The sequence below is a fragment of the Archocentrus centrarchus genome, chromosome 23, assembly GCF_007364275.1.
Source record: "Archocentrus centrarchus isolate MPI-CPG fArcCen1 chromosome 23, fArcCen1, whole genome shotgun sequence".
Classification (NCBI taxonomy): domain Eukaryota; kingdom Metazoa; phylum Chordata; class Actinopteri; order Cichliformes; family Cichlidae; genus Archocentrus; species Archocentrus centrarchus.
This window is the reverse complement of record NC_044368.1, coordinates 15,576,895-15,598,886: the sequence shown is the minus strand read 5'-3', so window position 1 is coordinate 15,598,886 and position 21,992 is coordinate 15,576,895. Positions and strand designations below refer to the sequence as shown.

At 40.2% G+C, this 21,992-nt stretch overlaps 1 protein-coding gene across 2 annotated transcripts in view; it reads right to left on the bottom strand.

The window, feature by feature from the left end:
- The window catches only part of dock4b (dedicator of cytokinesis 4b), a 130,916-nt gene that overhangs the window by 59,653 nt on the left and 49,271 nt on the right, over positions 1 to 21,992 (bottom strand). For both annotated transcript variants that reach the window (XM_030720153.1, XM_030720154.1), the window contains exons 8-12: positions 16,523 to 16,674; positions 9,468 to 9,549; positions 9,226 to 9,286; positions 8,970 to 9,102; positions 6,001 to 6,089 (exon numbers count right to left, since the gene is read on the bottom strand). In XM_030720153.1, coding sequence (XP_030576013.1) covers positions 6,001 to 6,089; positions 8,970 to 9,102; positions 9,226 to 9,286; positions 9,468 to 9,549; positions 16,523 to 16,674 — 517 coding nt within the window. The remainder of the gene's footprint in view (positions 1 to 6,000; positions 6,090 to 8,969; positions 9,103 to 9,225; positions 9,287 to 9,467; positions 9,550 to 16,522; positions 16,675 to 21,992) is intronic.

Here is a 21,992-nt window from a genome sequence, read left to right as displayed (position 1 = left end):
CTACGCTATAACGTAACATACGCCTCCCTAGAACTGTAACGTCACCAACCGCGCAGCCACACAGGTGTAAGTGCTGTGCTGGCCACTTGCACAGGGTCTACAGAGTCACTGCTAAAGTATTCATTCTGACTGATTGGCTTACAAACCAGAGTGCACCAATGAGTGCAACTCGTTGCAACACGTCTCTTTGCAAAAGGGGACTTGACATAACTGGTTCCTAGCTGGTTACACTCTTCTTATATTCCTAGATAAAGTTGAGGTTGTTGAGCGTCATTTTGAAGTTAAATAGACATCCTGCAGCAAGTACATCACTATTTGTGGAGGAATTTCTCAATTACTGTTTCAAATCTGCCTGGACTCCTAATGTAAGTAGTTAATGTGAATTTCTGTATGCAGACAGCAACAAATTTGCAAACAGGTGGCAACAGATCTGCGATTTTTACCGATTTATCACAGTTCATCACTGTATTATCACAGATTACATGTAATAGCCAACTTGACCAGTTCAATTGCAAACTGATACCATACCGGTTGCATCTTATTGACATCTTGATGCGTCAAAGTGATGCAGCAACTGACTGCCAATGGTCTGAGATCTGAGTTCAGTTTTTACACCCCTAGTTAAGCACCATCTAGCCTTCATGCAAGCTGTATCTCACATTTACTCTGTCCCCACGGAGGAGCTGCAGAGCCACTGCCAGGCCTATAAATTAGATAAGGATAACATTCAAAACATGACATATCATTATATCACTATATCATAATCCTGTTCTAAGCAGTCTCCAGTGAGAAAATAGTGTACCCAGAAGGCCACATCAAATTTTATTACATCAGACAAAACATGCAAACCACATGACTAACCACATGATGGATGGATGGATGGATGGATGGATGGATGGATAAACATGATGTTAAAAAAGACCAATCAGGTCTGATTTTGCTTCATAATAAAGGAAACATAGATTTGGCCAAGTTAAATGAAAGTGTTTATTAAAGATGTTCTGTGATAAATACCAACAGATGCAAATCCATTTTCCAATCTGTATTAACTTGCTGAAGTGTCAGCGGTGTGAAGCAGACCTGGCAGCAAATCAATTTTTCTGCATCACCAACTCAATGCATGGAAATTCCCATGGCAACGTGCTACTGTAACTGCACAGCCTCATTCATGGCATTATTTACATACACACCTATGGTTTGAGAGGGTTGTACACATAAACACTATATCTATATTGCTGATACATGGCTAGCTATTTTAGTATAAGTTACAACATTGTTACTATTGTGATCCAGCCAGGTTGAAACACCTTCATAACCCATAAATCCCACTCCATACTCCATCACTCGATCTTCTGGTCAAAATAATTCAAAAATAGACTCACATGAACACACACACCCCCACACACATACACACACACACACACAGTCAGGCTCCAAAGGCTATTGGATGGCCACAATTAGTCTAACCAGCCTCATCATTATTCCCGCCCGGTACAAGTTGCTGAGACTAACAAAAACACTCTCAACCTTTGCTGGCCTCAGCCCACCCAGCCTGCCTCTTCACAAGCTCCACAAAAAAATAAATAAATATATAAACACAGCAAAAAACAAAACAAAACAAACAAAAAAAAAAAAAAAAGTTGAGTTGTCGCAGCCTCTTCTGTCACTGCCTACGCTCGCATGTGGAGGTGGGAGCTGAATTATCTACCTGACCTGACTCACACAGAGCCAGATTCTTATGAAATCCCTTTTACGGGTTACTGCGTACACACAAACAAAATTTCTGCTCATCAATACAACCTCGTGTCTTTTGAATTCAGTTATCCAAAAAGCATGGCCGACCCTGAAAAGACAGAGGGAGAGAGAGATGGGCATTAGGCTCTAGGAGAACAAAATAAGTCTCCCCTAACACAGACTGTCTCTCTTCCACTTTATTGCAGAAAACAGCCTGGTGTTCTTTTTATTTTCAGGGCAGTGTATTCATCTCCCCCCTGCTAATTGGCTGCTAATAAGAGACTTCTGGCATACTGCCAGTTCTGTTTTAAAGGAGAACCACACAGTGAGACAGCTAAAGACACAAATCAGACTGCACACACACACACACACACACACACACACACACACACACACACACACACACACACACACACAGAAAAATGGCATTGTGCACACATATGTAAACATCACACAAATCCACATTGTGTATCTCACTCTGCAGCACACTTGTTTTAATTGCCCTCCTGACACTAAGTGTAATAAACTGTAGCTCTTAAAGGGGATCAATTATGCTCATTTTCAACTCCATATTTTCATTGCTAGACTCTAGAAGACTAGCTTTGCATAATCCTTACACCCTTAGCTCATACGGGGGTCTTGATACAGCCCCTCGGCTCATCCACCGTCAGAAACAAGCGGTTTTAGATCCTCTTCCTTTAATACAGCCTTGTTCTGATTGGTTGCCCCTCATAAACAAAAAGCTTTTAACAGCATGTAAGTTATAGGGATTACTTGTGCATACAGTATATATTTGACAGAAAATATTGAAAAGCATAATGTGTCCACTATAAATACAGCATGGCATTCCATAACTCCTGTATGGATGCTTTTACAGTGACAAACTGAGAAGATGAAAAATTCCCTCCAGTATTCATATTTGTCGCAGCTTGGCACGCAACACTATTCTGTTATCTAGTCTATATTGCTGTTCTGCAGCAGAATAATTGCCTTTTGGGAGGAACTGACTTTTCAGATGAGGATGTGCCCCAGTAAAATTTGTTGCGAGCGATGCTGTGTGCCGCTCTTTAAATGTAGAATGAGCACAGAACTAGTAAAATAAGAAAAAAAGATTACAGGCAGCCTGTAATTTGGTTGCTTGCTGAAATATATTATATAATATATGTTGTATTCAAACTCAGTGGTACACACAATATGCTAAATATACACTCACCAGCCACATTATTAGGTATACTTGTTTAGCTGCTCTTTAACACAAATATCTACTACTATCTACTACTTAATGCATTCAGACATGCAGACATGGTAAAGTAGATCTGCTGAAGTTCAAACCGAGAATTAAAATGAGGAAGAAAGGTGATTTAAGTGACTTTGACTGTGGCATGGTTGCTGGTGCCAGACAGGCCGACTTGAGTCTTTCAGAATCTGCTGATCTGCTGATCAACACAACCATCTTTAGGGTTTACAGAAAGCAGTCTGAAAAATTAAAAAAAAAACATTGGATGAGCGACAGTTCAGTAACTGAAAATGGCTTGTTGATGTCAGAGGTCAGAAGAGAACAGCCAGACTGCATAAAACCCGATAGGAAAGCAACAGTCACTCAAATAACCACTTGTTAACACAAAGGTATACAGAAGAGCATCTCTGAACACAACTAAGAACAGGAAACTGAGGCTACAGATCACAAGAGCTCACCAAAATCAAACAGCTGATTGGAAAAGCACTGCCTGGTCTTCATTTCTGCTGCAACATTCAGGTGGTAGGGTCAAAAAATGGCATAAACAATGTGAAAGCATTGATCCATCCTGCCTTGTATCAACTGTTCAGACTGGTTGTGGTGTAATGGTGTGGGGGATATTTTCTTTTTAGTATTCAGTATTGCTGCTGAAAATGTTCATCCCTTTATGATCACAGTGTACCCATCTCCTGGTGGCTGCTTCCACCATGATAATGCACCATATCACAAAACTGGTTTGTTGAACATGACGAGTTTTTTTTTTTTTTCCTCAAATGGCCTCCCCAGTCACCAGATCTCAATCCAATAGGATTGGGATGTAGTGGAACAGAAGTGTCACATCATGGATGTGCAGCCAACAAATCTGTAGTGACTATGTGATGCTGTCATGTCAATATGGACCAACTCTCTGACGAATCTTTGCAGCACCTTGTAGAATCTAAGCCACTAAGAATTAAGGCAGATCTGAAGGGGTCCAACCCACTATTTGCAAGGTGTACCTAATTGAGTGGCTAGTAGGTGTATGGTTCAGCATACTGTAAAGGTAGAAACAGTTAGGTACCTGTTCAACTGTCACCAGAGCCATTAGTATACAAGCAGGTGTGTGAGTCAAAGACATGTAATTACAGAGATGGAAGTTAAAAAAGAGCCAATAAGAGCACCATCCAAGCAAAGGAAATTCATAAATGACACCTAATATCCAGAGCTCATTATTTTAATATTGAAATTATTACCTCTGTGTTGTGATTAAAGCATTTTTTTCCCCTCCCCTTCTGCTTCGTAAGATCAATGTCACAGTCAGTTAAGTGGTGGAAATGTAATTTTGGAACAAACGCACTTTAATTATGCATGCCAGTATATTGTGACAAAATAACCCCGCAGCCCTCCTCTAATACCCTTTGAAAGAGAAAGCACTGAGGCTAATCAGCTGTTCAGCTGCATCAATGTCTTTGGCTGACAGCAACACAACAGCCAACATTCAAGTGTTTGTGATAAACTTTGCACAGCAGCCCAAAGATGTGAGCAAACTCCAAAATAATTCACTTCCACGTGTTTGTGTGAGCGCGCCTGTGTGCTTTGCATACTGCTGTCAAACGAAAGCCTCGAGCGAGCACTTAGGTGATGGATACATTTTGAGACAACACTGCGAAATAAGGCAACACGCTGTCTCCTGCCAGTAACAATGTGTTTACCGATGACTGCGTATAATTGCTTCTGATTACAAAAACATAAAGATGAAAATGCCACAATTATCCAGCAGGCATCAAACACTGTGCTTAAAGAAGCTTGTGCTGTATCTGCAGTGATAACTGCCAAAAGTTATGGAGATTGCACAGCAACAATACAGAACTTTATCAGCACGCATTATCTGTTATTAAATCTGATCGCATGTGCGTAGCTGTGTGTTATCTATGATAATACGGCCAGTCAGGAGAAGCAGGAGTAATAAGTAGAAAATAAAGCCGTTATAGAGATCAATATGAGATTAGAAAACAGTAGCAAGTAGCTAAAAAGGAAGTGGTTGCTCAATATTCATATTTTAGTACTATTTCTATAGTTTGTGCTTCAACAGAAATTAAATCACGCTTTTGTTGTGTGTGTGGTGTTTAAAAACTGAACAAATGTTGCTCAGATCATGCAGAAGGTGTTAAATGACTTTGCGCCACAGCATCCTCTTCTCGCCTGTGCAGGATTATTCTCCCCTCAAGCATTTATTGGTGCTCTGAGGGCAGGTGGAATGGGCGCTGACTCAGCAGATCAGTCTCAGAGACACTCGACATTCTTGTAATCTCTTTTTCCCATTTCCACATACAATGTATAAGCAGGTGTGAGACGATGGGAACGCGCAGAATGATTAGTTTCACTGAAAAAGTAACAGCCTGCTGGAGATTCTTGGTTACATTTCATTTATGCAAATCAGCTTCAGCAGAAACTTCTGATGAACAGTCTGTGATTGCCAAGAGTTGTTTGTACACGATGCCAACAGCTGCAAATTAGCCAACTCTGTTTAATTTGTGATTATGTCCTCTTGCTTCACAATTTGCACCCCTTTCACCCTGCCATGACTGCAATTATTTTACAATTTGCTTTTATCAAAGAAATGAAACAATGACCGTAATAGCCGCATCAGCATTAATCTACCATCCACCAAAGTATTGATCTCAGTACAGAACAATCCTCTTTGTGTGCCGTGTTTTTCTTTAACGTTTGACTTGTTTTTATGGGAAACTGCTGATGCTGCTGATCAGCACGCTGAAAATGGAGCTGTTGACACAAACTATCTGAACACATAGGCTTCCTGCAGACACCGAGATGTAAAGACTGATCCACTCCCACGAAGAGCAACTTGACTCCCACATGAGACTGACCGGAACCTGACCAACTCATGGTAAGATGTGCAACTGAGCTGCTAGGTTTGCCAGGAGAAAGTAATGAATTTCACATGCAGCTCTGAATCCCTCTGCTGTCTGATGGCTCAAACCCATCGTGCAGATGTGAGGAATCAAGGGTGAAGCAAATGGGTTTCTCACCAGTGTTGGATCCAGACAGGTTGTACCTAGAATTGGCCTTTTTGATGATGTTTTCATGGATTTGGTACCATTCACTCTCAGTGTTACACCTGGGAGAGACAGACAAAATAAAATAACTGCAGATTTGCAGAGACTCTGCAGAAACTGTAAGGTAAATCACAATAACAGACCCTTAAAGATGAGTCAGGATCAATGCTGCTTAGGCTGAGCAAAACCAAACTCCATGAACCCACTATATTGTATGTATTTAACACTTAAATGGGGCATGAGAGGAAATAATCCCATTTACAATGACGTCTTGTCTGGGCCCAACTCAGAAAACATTCAGGTCAGACCTTTCATGCTAATCCAACTAAGACCTATTTGGTGCTGCCTCAGGTGTAAAGAGAGTGTGAGCAAAGTATATCTGGCCAGTCACTCTGATGCAGCTATAATTTAGGTCAAACTACTGTGTCAACAGACGCCTTTTCACCCCTGAGGACATCATGTAGACTACGATGGACCACAGAACAGTTTGTAGTCTTCTGAAGCGTAAAAGGAAAAGCACATATTTTATTGGAAAGTCCATACTGCTGTATTCAGACTACCTACCTGTCTAATTTATCCATTTTTTTTCAAGATATCACCTATATTATTGCATTTAAAAACTAATTGTTATTTGAGAGTAATTTTAACATTAACATTGTGTTAGCTTAGCTTTAAAAAATACCCTGAAAAACCACAGCTGGAGTTTTAGTGTTGCTGGTAGTGTTTAGAAAGCATCCTATAAAGCTGTGAAATAAAGTTATAACGTTATGTGTCAAAAACTGCAGTTCCCTGAATGGCAGCAAAAATGAGCCAGTCTGGAGAGACTCCCATGTTAAATACTGCCCAAATTTACAGGACAAATAAACATGTTTAAAGCCTGAAACAAAAATTGTTTTTGGTCTCTGTAGTCACAATTTTCTCCTTAATGATAACTATGTGGAGGTATATTTTTACACAGTACTGTACAAGAGTTTTGAGCCACCTCCCATTTCTTTGTATTTTCCTAGGACAATGGGAAATAGGAGCAGCGATTTACTGAAACATGCAATAATAAATGGAAATATGGTATTTAAGGCAAAAACAGTTCCTACAATTCTATCATCCGTCCATCCATCCATCCATGGGCTTCTCTGCTTAGGGGCAGCAGCCTAAGCAGAGAAGCCCAGACTTTCTCTTGACCTCCTCTGTACATATTAATAACCAAACATTTTCAAATTTGGATTCACTCAATAAGACCTGTTGGCATCAATTTTCAGTCCAGTTCTTGTGTGATTTGGCATGCCTCAGCCTTTTCTTTCTATTTCTCTTCCTTAACCACAGAACACTAATGTGAGTTTTGTAACATTATCACTCTCGCTTTCACATGGGTGAAAATCACCCATTAGTGCTCTAGGGTTAAGAATGGCTTCTTGACAGTCACCTGTCCACTGAGACCATCTCTGATGCCGCTTTGGCAAACAATAGATGGATCATAGAAGGACCAGCTGCATCTCTAAGGTCCTATATCAGGTCTTTGATATTTCTTAGCGAATAAGAAATATCAAAGATATTTGATATTTGAAGAAATCTGCTATACACGGATTTTTAAGCCTGCCAGTTCTTCTTTTGTCTTCCACTTGACCAGCTTCCAAAATATTTTCAAGACACACTGCACACCATGGAAAGTTTTCAACTAATAGCTCTTTGGGAATAACCTTGTTAGTGCAAAAAATACAATTTCATGCCTGCCAAACTGTATTATCTCTTTGGCATTTTTCATAGATCCAACTAGAGAAATGGGAACAAATTATGTGTTTTTGTGACAGGCTGCTGGTAACAAAGCGTCTAAAGATACAATTTAAAATTGGTTCTTTGCTAAGTTGTCTGTTATTTGCTGACACAAAACAGGTTCATCCCTTGAGTTAGGTGCCTTTTTTAATGCTTCAATGATACACCTGTTACCTGCCTTTAACACCAAGCATATCACACTGAGACGTCTGATCACATGTACTTTGGATTACCATAATTTTGCGACTGTTTGTCCTATTGGAAAAATTCAAATGGTTTATGAAAGCTGAGAAAATTACGCTTCACACCCAACATAGGGTTATTATGTTAATTGCTTCCAGAAGTCTGCGAACAGCAGCATATTTGAAATACATTGTGTCGCTCAACTGAAGACACGTTTGGTGTTAAAGGGTTAACTAACAAAAAAGACATTCCTCTGAAAATGGTCAGGTACAAGGTCTGGACTCAAAATGAGTGAAGAATAAGCCAATGTCCAAAGACTTCCAAAAAAAGTCTTTGGATATTTAAAAAAAAATTTTTAACTTTCATTAATCCTTGAGATTAACGAAGACAGCCTGATTCCTTGGAAGCAAAATATAAAGAAATGAGGGGTGGCTCAAGAGTATTGCACAGTAAGTCATGTCAGTTCACTCAACTGGAAGTCCCAACCTTGTTTGTGGAGTTTGATTCTTTCAGGGCATTTTTTAAGAAGTTATCTGACAAACAACATGTCTTGCTGTACTAACTGTAAAGTTAGTTTAAGAAGTATGTGTTCCAGTTTTTCCTGTAAGTGAAATGCTAGCATTATTTAATTACAGATTAGCATTAAGTAGCAGGTATTTGTGGTGGTGTCTCTGCAGTGCATCCATTCAATCTACGGATGTAGCTTGCTAACCAATCTTGTGAGCATTAAGTGAGACATTAGCAGTCCATCCTCTGATCCATTAACGGTCACTTCTGATTTCCAAAAAAACCAAGATGGCCATAATTTTAAAATCAAGGCCAAGTCCATCTTTTATATACAGTCTATGGTATGGTATGTTTTTGGAAAATAAATTAATAAGGAAATTACCTATAAAGTTGAATACTTGTAGAAGAAAGTATTTAGAAGAAAGGACTTGAGTCTCCCTCTATGACTATTTCTACTGAGTTAATAGTTCTTTACAGTCACTTACGCATAAACCTTTAGGAGGTGGTCATCCTTAGAGTCAGCAGTAAGAAGATCAGCAATGCTGACAACAGCACAGCCGAATGGCCGCCTGTACTGTACATTGCACTGGTTCTTCTTCTCTCCTGCTCCCATCCTCCCTGCACACATAGACACACATAGGTATCCACAGTAAGAAAAGTACACTAATGAAAGCCCAAGAGATTTTTAAGAACATGTGTAGCACTCAGGAGAATAAAGAAGAAGAAACATTATAACTCCACCTATTCTTATGATGTGCACAACGATGTAGACATCTTTTCGTAGATCACTGCTTCCCAAATCCTGACAAACAATGCAGGAAAACATACTTAAGCATCCAACCCAATTACTGTGAACGAGCTGAAGAGCACTGACGCCGCTTTTATTTTTCAGCATAACAGAGCACGAGTTAAGTCAGCTTTATATAGCCTTAAATTGCTCCCAGTTAATCTTTTTAAAACATAAAGTCATGTTCACTACTCACCACAAATAGCGTGCATTGTCTTTCTGTCTTCTCTGGTGACTTGGGCAGCCCGCTCTTATTCAGCCTTACAAAGAACCTTTCACTGCACAAGAGGACAGACAGAGACGGGGAACACACACAGAGATGAATGTGGTCAGGAGTGATGGCTGAGTGTCATAGCAAAGAAGTGCATCCAAGTTACTGCTAACAGGAACAGAATAAAGATAAGACACAATGTCAAAAAATGTCAAGTGCAGAACAGTGGGCACTGGAGAAATCACTTCAAAGTTCAAACTTCACACTAAAGCTGCGTGAAACAGAGTAAGACGCAGGAGGGAAAAAAACAGGCAGAAAGGGATCAGAGACGGAGGGATAGAGGGTGAGGAAAAACATGCACAAAGCTTGAATTGCTGAAGAGAATCCCCAAAACAGAATGCTTGTAAAATATCTGACGGGAGCATTCACACGTGGCTCCTCCCTGGCTGAATAAAAGTGCTTTGCTGCCTGTTATGGATTCTCTCTGATACATGTACACACAGATACTAGGCTTTCATCAAAAATGGTGATAGGTTACAACTAAAAACGTGCAACCTCAATCATAACTGCCAAACTAGTTGTCATAAAACTTCTGGCTGTCACAGGGCTGAAAAAATACAGAGAGAAAATGAAAACTTGTTAACTTGCCATGTGTTAGTGAAAGATACTGTATATGTAATTTAGGCTATTTCAGGTTGTCAGTCTGCTATAATTTCCCTTTTTTGAAAACATAATATGTCTACTATGTATATTTGTGGTGAGGAGCTCAGTCCTTCATAAGGGGCTCAGAGCAGAGCCGCTACTCCTCCACATCGAAAGGAGCCAGTTGAGGTGGGTCAGACATCTGACCTGGATGCCTCCTAGGCGGCTTATGTGTGAGTAGTCCTGGGCATGCCCCACTGGGTGGAGGCTCCGGGGAGACCCAGGACATGCTGGAGAGATAATCCCTCTCATCTGGCTTGGGAACACCTTGGTGTCCCCTCCAAAAAAGCTGGAGGTGGTGGCCAGGGAGAGGAAGGGCTGGGCATCTGTGCTTAGACTGTCCCCGCAATCCGGACTGGAACAAGTGGCAGAAAATAAACGGATGGATGGACGCGTGGATGGACAGATGGATGGATATTTGTTAACATTTGGCACGTACTCAAGGATGAACTTATTAAATCTGGGTGGTCAGAAAGTTAAAGTTAAAGGTCACTATGACCTCATGTCCATACTATTCTCAGTGCTAAATCTCAGGTACACCCACATGGGGAATTTCATTTCATCTGGCCACAAACTCAAACTCAAGGATGAACTGATTAAATTTTGGGGGTTGGATGTTTGTTTGTTTTTTTTTGTGACCTCATGCATTTCGACACTTATACATCAATAATGATTAAATTCAACTTTTCCAAAATCTAATTTTTTCAACTTTCAGTCCATGTGAACCCTCGGGCCAAATCTGAGGAAATTCCCTCAAGGCATTCATGAGATATCCCTCATAGTGGACCATGAACTCTGCATGCCAAAAATGGCTTCATAAGCTAGAATGAACTGTCTTCAACTCTCGCCTCAAATGCCCCTCACGCTCATTTCTGTTCAGGCGGGAAATTAAGTGAATGTCACGCAAAAACAGAAAGGACAGACACTGATCGCCTTTTCATTCTCTTTGTACTTTGTCCTCTATATCTCGCATAAACTCTGTAAAAAAGAGGCAGCGGAGGCATCCTGCTGGGTCTCTCTCATCCTGGCAGGCGAGCTGAGGGCTAATCCAGTTAGGTGACTTTCACAGTCCTCCGATAAGCAGAGAGAAAACCTTGTAATGCACCCACGCCTGACAATGAGCCAAGTCGTTGGCACAGCTAGCAGAGCATGCTACAGTAGGCCCATTCAAACAAGAGCAGAACATACCACTAACGATCACATATAGCTTGACCGCAGTGCATACAAATACAATAGATCGGGCTGTTTTATAACAGTCAGAGCTATTAAAAGCTCCTACTACAAGCTCAAAATTGTTTGGCCGCTACAGGGATGTAAATAAGAGGCTGCTTTTTTCACTGCAATTCAGTGTTTTGTATATGTAGGGCAGTGGGTGCACATGTTTGAGGTAATTAGGCGCCTGATTATTAATTATACAAATGCTTATGATTTTTTATACATGTATTCCTTCAGTAAAGTTATCATTTTCTCAGCCATATTGGAATGAACCAGTTGAGGCCCAACTTGATTTGGATGCAGTTGTTCCTCATTAGCTGCACTCTGTAACTTTCCAGGCCATTTATCCAGCCATATGGAGACGGATTCCTATGCATTAGACATGAGACTTTGCGCACGCTTTCCCTAATTAGTGCTCTATTGTTGAAACCCCAAATGCCAATTAACAGCCACTCCTGCAAACAGAGACACACAAGTCTCTCCTCTTTTCAACACCCTTCTCTTGCCACCACCTCACAGCCTCACAGCTGCAGCGTGTTGATCACCCGAGCTAAAGGGACCAACGTCTCCCAATGGGACCTTATCTCCCTCTATCACCACTCGCATTAACATAACATGAATGGCCGATTTCCCTCCCCTCTGGGCTCTTGCTAATCCCCCTCCTAATATCGATGATGGCATTAGGAACCAAGCGCTCTTCCAATGAGAGGAAGGCTTAGAGGGGGGCGGGTTCCAACTGATGTGTTAACTACTAGATAAATTAATTGCCACTGCTTCCTAACTTGGTATTAAATAAATACATTAAAAACTTAATTCTTAGCCTAACCCTAAAGGCCACACAAAAACACTGAACAGCCTCTAAAGCAGAGAGGTGAAGAAAGGACACATGGAGAACATTCAAGAGCAGACAACATCAAGCCCAAAAAAGGAACATAATTTGTGTTTTAAATAGTCTTTACATTTAAAGTATGTATGTACAGGATGCTTAAGATCAGATATGGCCTCTTTTGGATGTGATGCAAGCAGTCATCTGTCTGCACAAGTATCCAGAGGTGCTGTAGAGTAACTGCTCTCCATTCTGGATGAGTGTGGCTGTGGCACATTGACCCAGCATGTCCCAGGTCTGTTCATGTAAGAGACATAACAGGACTAAATGCTGGCGAAGGAAAGGCCTTCTTTACTCTGGCAGTGTGGGGTTGGGCTCTGGCTCACATGGTGAGGTACTGCCATAAGAAAGTCAAAAGCACAGGTTAGTACAGGTTGGAGTACCTCATCTCTGTACCTCTGTCCAGTCAGAGTTCTACCGAGAACAACCAGATCACAGATGGTGGTCTCGCGGACACGCAAGGCTGCAGCAACATTCATACCAGCATCCAGCATGCCAATAGCCCGGTCTCGGTCAACTTCAGTCAGTCATAGCACGGGGCACGGATGACGGTGTTGTACATATCTTTACGTGGTACATATCTTTTGTGTGTTCTGAGACAGCTGCATTAAGAATGCAGTAAACTGAAACTATTCTGAGGTGTACAAGTGAGTTTGTTTGCATTTGGTTAACAAATTACCAATCCTGCCATTGATCAATCAAGTTTCCACTCAAAGAATATGTTTGGTTTTCTAAGAGATGAAAATGTTGTACTGAGAAACTGACTGAAAACAAAAACTGAAAGCTGAAATCATAAATAAGCAGCAATACAGAGAAAAACCCACACATTTAAACACAAGTCAGGACCGGTGCGCTCATAGGAAGCAAGCAAGCGTCAAATTTAGAGGAGGGAAATATGAGTGTGCAAAATGCTTGTGATGTGTGAGTTTGGTCTCAAACAGCATTAGAACCCACAGTGCTAAAAAGCAGCAGGATCAGTGTGAGCATGGTACAATACACCAGTGTGTATGTGTGTGTGTGTGTGTGTGTCCTTCTGGAGACCCTGACAAGGAGCCTGTATTGAACACAAAGAAGCTGCCATGGTGCACAAGGGATACTGGTGCTGGCATGGTACTGAGACAACGGGTCAGACCCCCATCTGGTCTGACTCACACACACACAAAAACACACACATCCACATAAACCACCAGCACAGAGGGAAGCAGTGAAATGGCTCTCTGCCAGGCAGATTGTGTAAATGAGTGCGTCTCTGTTTATGCGTGTGACCAGACAGTGAGAGACGGCGCTGGCGAGCCGCCATTGCGAGATTTTCCTAAAAGACAACTGATGCAAGCAAACACTCTTGCAGACGTAGAAAATTAGAAGCATAAAGGCACATTGGTTAATGCCTCTGACTGCCTTTATCCCTCTAAATTACAAGAAGATCCAAAAATTGTTGATTTAGGCAACAACATTACGCGGTTATGTAAAAATACAGCTTTGTCTCTGCTCTTTCTTGCTGGATTCAGTTTGGATAAATTCACATTTCATTTGTAATGCATGATGAATTTCTGAAGCTGCTGTTAAGTATATAATATCAGCACTACTGAAGTAGACTTTATTCTATTTCAGAAAATGGATTTTAAATCCACTTGAAAGGTATATTTAAGCTTAGTGAGTGTAATTACTCATGCCGGGCTAAAGGTATCCCATCGTTCAAAGAAGCAAGAAGACTGAAAGAAGAAGGCAGGCAGCAAAGGAAAAAACTAAATGGAGACATAAAAACAGTGACAGCAAAAAAGAGAACAAAAAGGGCTTCAAGTGGAACATGATATGATAGTACTGAATACTAGTTACCCACTTCATGACAAAAAAAATACCCACTTTCACACTGAAAAAAAAACTTTAATTATTTCTGAGCCTTATATCTTATAGTTTCCTAAAAAGTCACTGTGCAAAAATAAATAAACTGCATCTTGTTTATATACTTTTTTAAAATTTCCATGTTGTAACTTGCATTTTGTGGATGCAGTGGCAAACTGTGTTCACTGACACTGGCTTTCCTGAGCCCATGCAGTGATTTCCACTACAACACTGCATCTGGTATTAATGAATTAAAAAGGTTGCTCAGTATTGGGTTTTGGCCTTGTCCCTTGCACAAAGAGATTTCTCTGGATACTCTGTTTTAATGACATTGTGTCAATAACGCAGTTTTACAGCAAAATATTATGTCTATATTACTCAACTATTTTCTGATGCAAGCTTGCATAGAGTGGCAGCCCCCTCACCATTTTTACTTGAATGGAAGTTTCAGCCAGTATTCAAGTATTCAGCCAGGAATTTTTGTTTTTAAGCATTTAAGAACTTTTCCATACTTTTGCTGCCCCTGTCGACAACTTACAAGCTAGTTGAAACTCTGAATTATTCTATACAAACACATTAACATTTTTTAAAAGTTCAAAATTTCAAAGGTTTGTACCATTTTCAGTCAAATATTCGCATTTTCCCCAACATCCCAGCCCTGAGACAGACTGGCAACCTGTCCAGGATGTACCCGCCTCTAACTCTATGACAGCTGGGATAGGCGGGTCCCCCCAGCAGCCGTGACTCTGAATTAGATAAGCGGAAGAGAATGGATAAATGGATTACGCAGCATCCCAACTTTTGTGAAAAGGTTTTCCATCATGATTTGGGATGTGTAAGCAAGAAGAATTACATTGAATTATTCCTTTCTATTCAAAATTGCTTTTTTTCCCCAGAAATTAATTTTTGTCTCAGATGAAACACATCATGACAACCAAACAAAATGACACACTTGTAAAAAAAAAAAAGAAAAAAAAAGAACCTTCCTGCTTTTGTGCTGTTATTCATTCGGGGAGAACGGTGGAAACTGCAGCTGGTCTTCATGCAAGGTTTAAAACTTGCCTGTAATGTGGATGAATACTGAGTTGGTAGAAACTGAAGTAGGGTTACTGTATGCCACACAAAGTAAAAACTAAAAACACTGCATCCCATCAACTCCATTCTAATTCCTCTGATGTGACCCTGCGGGGCGGAGAGTACTCTCACACAAGCATGACTTATCAAAAGAAGTTTCAGTGCGGCTGTGCTCATTTTTCAACCCACTCGCTTTTCTTTCGCCTGACAAATTCATTTGTTTGTGACATGAAACAAAATTTCTTCACTTTGAACTCTGAAACCAGGGAGTTTCAACATAGTCTTCTATTTGGGTAACACCCCATCAGGAGTACATGTGGCATCTGCGGGTGTGTGAGCATCTAGGCAAGGAACACATGCAGACTTCCCAGGATACCAGGTTCTTTTATATGGACTTTTTTTTAACTTTAAAAAAAAATTTTTTTAAATAGCACGGCCTTGTCTGGTTTTATGTGTTCAAGTGGACTTTAATAACCTGCTTCATTTAATAAATCTTCATGAACATAATTAGAGAAGTCCAAGGGGAGCTATGTGACACGGGGCATTCACAATCAACAGTGCTGCTCATTTGCATTTTGCTCTCCCAAAGGGTTTAATGCCATAAACCATTCAACCTTATGAACAAGCAAGAAACTGACACAAATCCAAGCAAACACCATACAAGCTAACAAATCAAGCTGCTTGGTCTAAAAAACATCCAGTAAAGACCAAAAACACCACACACTGCAGCTGTGATGAAGGGACTTAAAGGGAAAATTCATCCAAAAAGTCTAATTTATGCATGTTTCCGCTAACTTGTATAGTATTATCAATTTGATTGTTTTTGTATGAGTACAAATTTTGACCTGCTCACTATCTCTTGAATATAGTGGAACCAAATAGCACCCACCTTCTAAAGCTCAATGTGCCAAAATCAAAAAAATTAATACGTTTAAAAAAAAAAAAAAGAAAATGTGTCTTTAAAGACTTCATGACCTGCTTACTCAGAAAATAATAATAATAACACTGCTGTCACTAGTATGGGCTTCTCATCATGGGAAGAACTGTACTCTCTACTGCTCAGTGGTTAGTGGGTTAGCTGGTATAGTTTAGCAGAAAGAAAACTAAAGAGACTTTATGTATTTTTTAATTATGCATTCTTGTCGCTTTGAGAATAACAAGGCAAGTGCTATTTAGCTACATTGTAGCAAAGAGAAGGCAGATATCTCTAAAGTCAGTATCTCCAAAACAATCTGGATGCACAAACAGCACTACAGGCCAGAGGAAAATATGTTAATTTGATTTTGAAATTAATGACCCAATTAAAATAATAAGTCTCTACCTGAGTGGCCGGTTCTCCCGTCCATCATAAATATGAAAGAATACTTCAAGCTCCTCCCCCAGATTAGCACTCATTAGACTCTTCACATGGACAAACAGGTGATGGGTGCTAGCAGGAGTGGAGGTCTCCTTCTTACGATGCCGGTGTTCCATCTGCAGGGGAGAGAAGAAAATCAGCACAAGCAAATTTCTCTTTATAAAGGGAATCTTCACTGCTCAAAAAAAAATTAAAGGAACACTTTTCAAAAAGAGTGCAGCATCAAGTCAGTTAAACTTCTGGGATATTGATCTGGTCAGTTAATTAGCAGAGGGGGTTGTCAATCAGTTTCAGCTGCTTTGGTGTTCATGAAATTAATAACAAGGTGCACGAGAGGAGCAACAATGAGACAACCTCCAAAACAGGAATGGTTTTACAGGTGGAGGCCAATGATGTTTTGACTCTTCATCTTTTCTGACTGTTTTTTCACTAGTTTTGCATTTGGCTGGGGTCAGTGTCACTACTCAAAGCATGAGGCGATACCTGGACCCTACAGACATTGCACAGAAAGTCCAACTCTTCCAGGATGGAACATCAATACGTGCCATTGCCAGAAGGTTTGCTGTGTCTCCCAGCACAGTCTTAAGAGCACGGAGGAGATTCCAGGAGACATGCAGTTACTCTAGGACATACTCTAGGAGAGTTGGACAGAGCCGTAGAAGGTTCTTAACCCATCAGCAGGACCAATATCTGCCCCTTTGTGCAAGGAGGAACAACGTGAGCACTGCCAGAGCTACAAAATAACCTCCAGAGGGTCACTGGTGTAAATGTCTCTGACCAATCAGAAACAGACTTCATGATGCCTTGTGCTCAAAATTAGCAGGTCCACGACTCGCACCCTGTACTTTTCATAGATGAGAGTAGAGTCACCCTTAGCACACTTGAGACAGCCATGAAAGGGTTTGGAGATGCCATCAAGAACTTTATGCTGCCTGTAACATCGTTCAGCAAGACCGGTTTGGTGGTGGTCAGTGTCGGTCTGGGGAAGCATATCCATGGATGGATCCACAGACTTCTACAGGCTAGGCAACGTATTGGGTTATTGTGCAGTGGCTCCTGGGCTCCTCCTGGTGTACGACAATGCTGGGCCTCATGTGGCGAGAGTAGATACAAACTACTGAGTACCATTTTGAGTTGCTGCACTGAAATTTCAGCAAATGGACTAGCCTGCATTTTGCAGCCTCATTTTTTCACTTTGATTTTTGGGGTATCTTTGAATTAGATGCCCAGCATGATTTTTGTTTCCCCTACTGAGCTCTGATGTGTTTTCAAAGTGGTCTCTTAAGTTTTTTGAGCAGTGTATATTATACTTTATCTGCAATTATGCAAACTGCCAAAAATTAAAATAAACAAAAATAAAACAAAAATAAACAAAAAAAAAACAATTGGAAACAAATACCGCAATGTTTGAATACAGGCCTGAAGGGGTGGATTCAAAGAAGGCTCAAAACTCATAAGCTCTCAAATCAAAACTTAATTACTACCAAGTGAAAACACGATTAAAATTTCTTATATTAACAGACATTTGCAGTAAAGAGCTGCTGTATTAGTGCTGAATTCAATCACAGGTAACAGCCCCCTGAGGCTTCTCACTGCATATATTCGAAGACCAAAAAGATATATATTTTGTTGATATAGATCAGGCTAATATGGGATGTAATATCGCAGCCTGGCAGCTCAGAGGCTAAAATGTGGGAGTTAAAGCAGCACGGTCTGGCTCCTTCTTTGTTGCAGACTTTCTGCCAAGGAAACAAACGGGACACTGCATGTACAATATAAGAAGAGAAATGTATTACTGCCTCCTTGCTTGGGAAAATACATTTAATATAATACATCACCTCAGACTGGTGTATAAATGCCATACTTGACAATTATTTAGAGTAATGTGCAAAAGTCTCAAGCCAATCCTTTTTTTCCTTTCTTTCTTTCTATTTTTTTGTTAATATTTTGCTTCCAAAGAGCCACACTCATGCCTTGAGATGCATCTGGCACTTCAGTTGATCCATCTATTTTTTGCTGAAGCCTCATCAGAAATGGTCTCAGTGGAAGGATGGCTGTCAAGAAGCCATTCTTAAGGAAGGGAAACAGGGAGAAAATGCATAAGTATGCCAAAGCACACAAGAACTGGACTGAAAAAAAAATCAGTGGCAATCCCAATTTGAAAGTTTTGGTTCAAATAATCATCAACCAGTACAGAGGAGGTCAGGAGAGAGGTACAACAGTGGTATCTACACCCATCTGTAAAACACAGTGGAGGCTCTGTCATGGTTTGTCATTGCATTTCAGCCAATGGTGTTGGAGATGCAATTTCCATTAAAAAGCATTTGATTGACAACAGTTTCATTTTTCAAGAAGAGCTTTGTAATGTCCTTCAAGAATCCTGGGGAACTATTACTGAAGACCACTTACGTAAATTAGAAAGCTTGCCTAAGAAAATCCAGACTGTTTCGAAGAAGGTGGTCAAGCCAAATGCTGACTTTCAAGCTCAGAATTGTACAAACTGTTTTTACCTTATTTACTGTATTTCCATGTTCAAGACTTCGGCACAGTACTTTATCTTTAAGTAGGTTTTTTTTTTTTTGATAGAAAGAAGCATTGAAATATTAGGATTCATAATAAACATAATGTAAAAAATACATAAATAGAAAAAAAAAGTGAAGCACAACTTCAAATCTCAGTGTCAGGTAATATTCCAGCAGTGGCTGATATTACTTGCTATATTATGTCAGGCTATACCAAAAAGATCAGTAAGGCCTCATGAAGAATGGTGTGGCATGTGTACACACATTAGAGCTCTGTTTATAAAGGGTTCATCATAATCTGCTGTCAGCAGCCAAAAGTACAAGATACACGCACACACAATGAAGAAATATACACACAAACAAACACACACATACACAAAGCACCAGATGGCCAGCAGAGCCACTGCCAAATTTGGTCTCACATCCATTTCTGTTGTAAAACAAGAAAATCGGAAGGAGGGGAGCAAGAGAGGGGGATCAAGACAGAGGAAGGGGAAACGGATAAAGACAATGCAAGAACTGAGTGTAGTAAAGCTCCACCACAAAACACACACACACACACACACACACACGCACAAAAGAAAACACAAAATAAAACATAAGAATGAAGAGCTGAGGGCAAAAAGGGAAAACTGCTGCAGTACTAATCACCAGTCACAGGATTTTAATAGTGGACATAATATATTTAAATAAAGAAACCCAGAGGATTACAGTTATGGTTTATTTGTCAAATTTAAATGCTGTTGCGTCGTACAACATGAGCAGCTTTGTTGAAACACACTTGTTGGTGGACGTAAAGGAACAGAAAATATGAAGCTGTATACCAAACTTATGTCTGCATGTATCGCTTTCATTTGTATACCTGTAGGTTTGTAAACCACTTGTAATAACCAGGATTTCTGCATTGATAACTATAGCAAGGCACACTATTTTCCTTTTTTAACATATCAGTATTTCTATTCACAGCGGTGCTGAACTCCTGGTTCTGATGTAAAATGACTAGGTCTGGGGAAGGCCTAATTTATGCTGTGGGATTTTATTACGAGGTTATTTTCAGTGTGTCATTTCAGCCAGCAGCCCGGCGGGAACAGCGTGTGGTTATGTGACAGCTTCAGCATGACTAGACACAAAGGATAGACATGACAGCCTGGCAGCCTGACTGGCAACATATAATGCTGTGGTGGACAAGGAGAGGCCGAGAGGTAGCTGAACAGAGAGGGAACATGATCATGTGTGTGCCCGCTAAACTGTCCTATTGCTGTTCATTCAGGAGTCTTATCCTAAAGAAGAGCAAGTGGAGGGATTGTCAAACTACAAGCAAATTCTAAAAGGTGAGGGGTCAAACTGGGGCCACAAACTTTAGCCATTCCTTCTATCCACTTCTACAGCACTGTTTAAGCCACTTTTAAGCTTGTGGGTGGAAGTCATATCGAGGAAGTGAAAGATTCATTAGAAGGCTTCTCTCTTTAGTGATAAATGAAGCCAAAAGAGCCATAGAGGAAATATTACAACCACATGTCCCGGGCCAGACCTGAGCTACGATCTATCACTGCTGTGTGATCTTCTTCTATTCATGAATTCATCACTGGGGGATCTAAACTCTGGTCTTTTCTGCTCATGCAGTGAATTGAACTCAGTCCCCAAGGATACAATGGGAAGCCTAAAGCTGATTAGTCTTTGCTCTACACATGACTCCCATGAGCCAATTAGGCATAAAAGTTTTTTGGGTTTTTTTCCCCCCTCTCTCGCTTTAAAGCTACAACCAAACATAATACTTCAACAAGTGGGAGTCAAGTCAAAAGAGTCCAATAAAAATCTGGCCCTCGAATCTGCACAAATAACCTGTCTTATAACTGCAACAGATTGTTCGTTATATGTAGAGCCCGAGCAGCCAATTGACTGGTTGACTGATTAACCAACCACCGTTTTTAAAGCAAACATGATGCATTTTTGTCACACGTTGGTAAACAGAGTAGCTTTAATTTTTTTTCTAATCAGACAAAAAGCGAAAATTGTAGACTCATTATGCAGTTCTTCGGTATTTCTTCTGGGAAATATGTGTTATAAACACTTGCTAGAGAGTCACTAATGCAGGGTTTCTACTGCCTGCAAAACAATCCGGCACACACTAAAATAGTTTTGTCCTTAGCCCAAAGAAAAACAAAAGGAAATTATTTACTTGAGCATATAATACTTTTTCAAATGGCCAACAATTACAGGAAAGTGCATGCACTTATGTTAAGTCAGGTAACACAGACTGATTTCCTTAACAATCAAATAATGCTTATGTGCACAGAAAAAAAAGGGGGGGCAGAATATCCTCTGATAATAAAAACTCTGAGATTTAGGTTTCTTTTTGTGCATAGAAACAAAACTGCTTAACTGTGCGAGACAGACAGGGAAAATAGGAATGCCACACTCCCACGTTAATGAATGCAATATTATCTGATAACCTGAAATGATTATTACACAAAAATTTATGTTTTTTTTTTTTTCCCATGTAAATTTATTATTTTACAATCAGAAAATACAGAAGAATTTTTTATCATAAATTCACAACTTTATTCTTGGAATTTTTCCTAGGTATACCACCACCCCTCATGGCTCTGTAATTCTATTTTCTTTTTTTATTTCACCTAAATCGGCTTAAATATACCACGTCTTATTGTGAATTTACAGTGCAAGGGCTGTTTTGCTGAAAACAGCTGTTTACTATAACACTGAATGAGAGCGATGGGCAAGATGGCATTAAGATATACAGTCAGTTACAGGCGTATATAAAATCTCTTTTTAATGCGCTGCCTTTGCTTGTTTTCATTCTCACTTGGAAGATATCACATAATTCCTTGACACAATGCAGCAGTCAAGCTACATTTTCCTACAGTAATACCACACTGTTACTTCAGCACGCA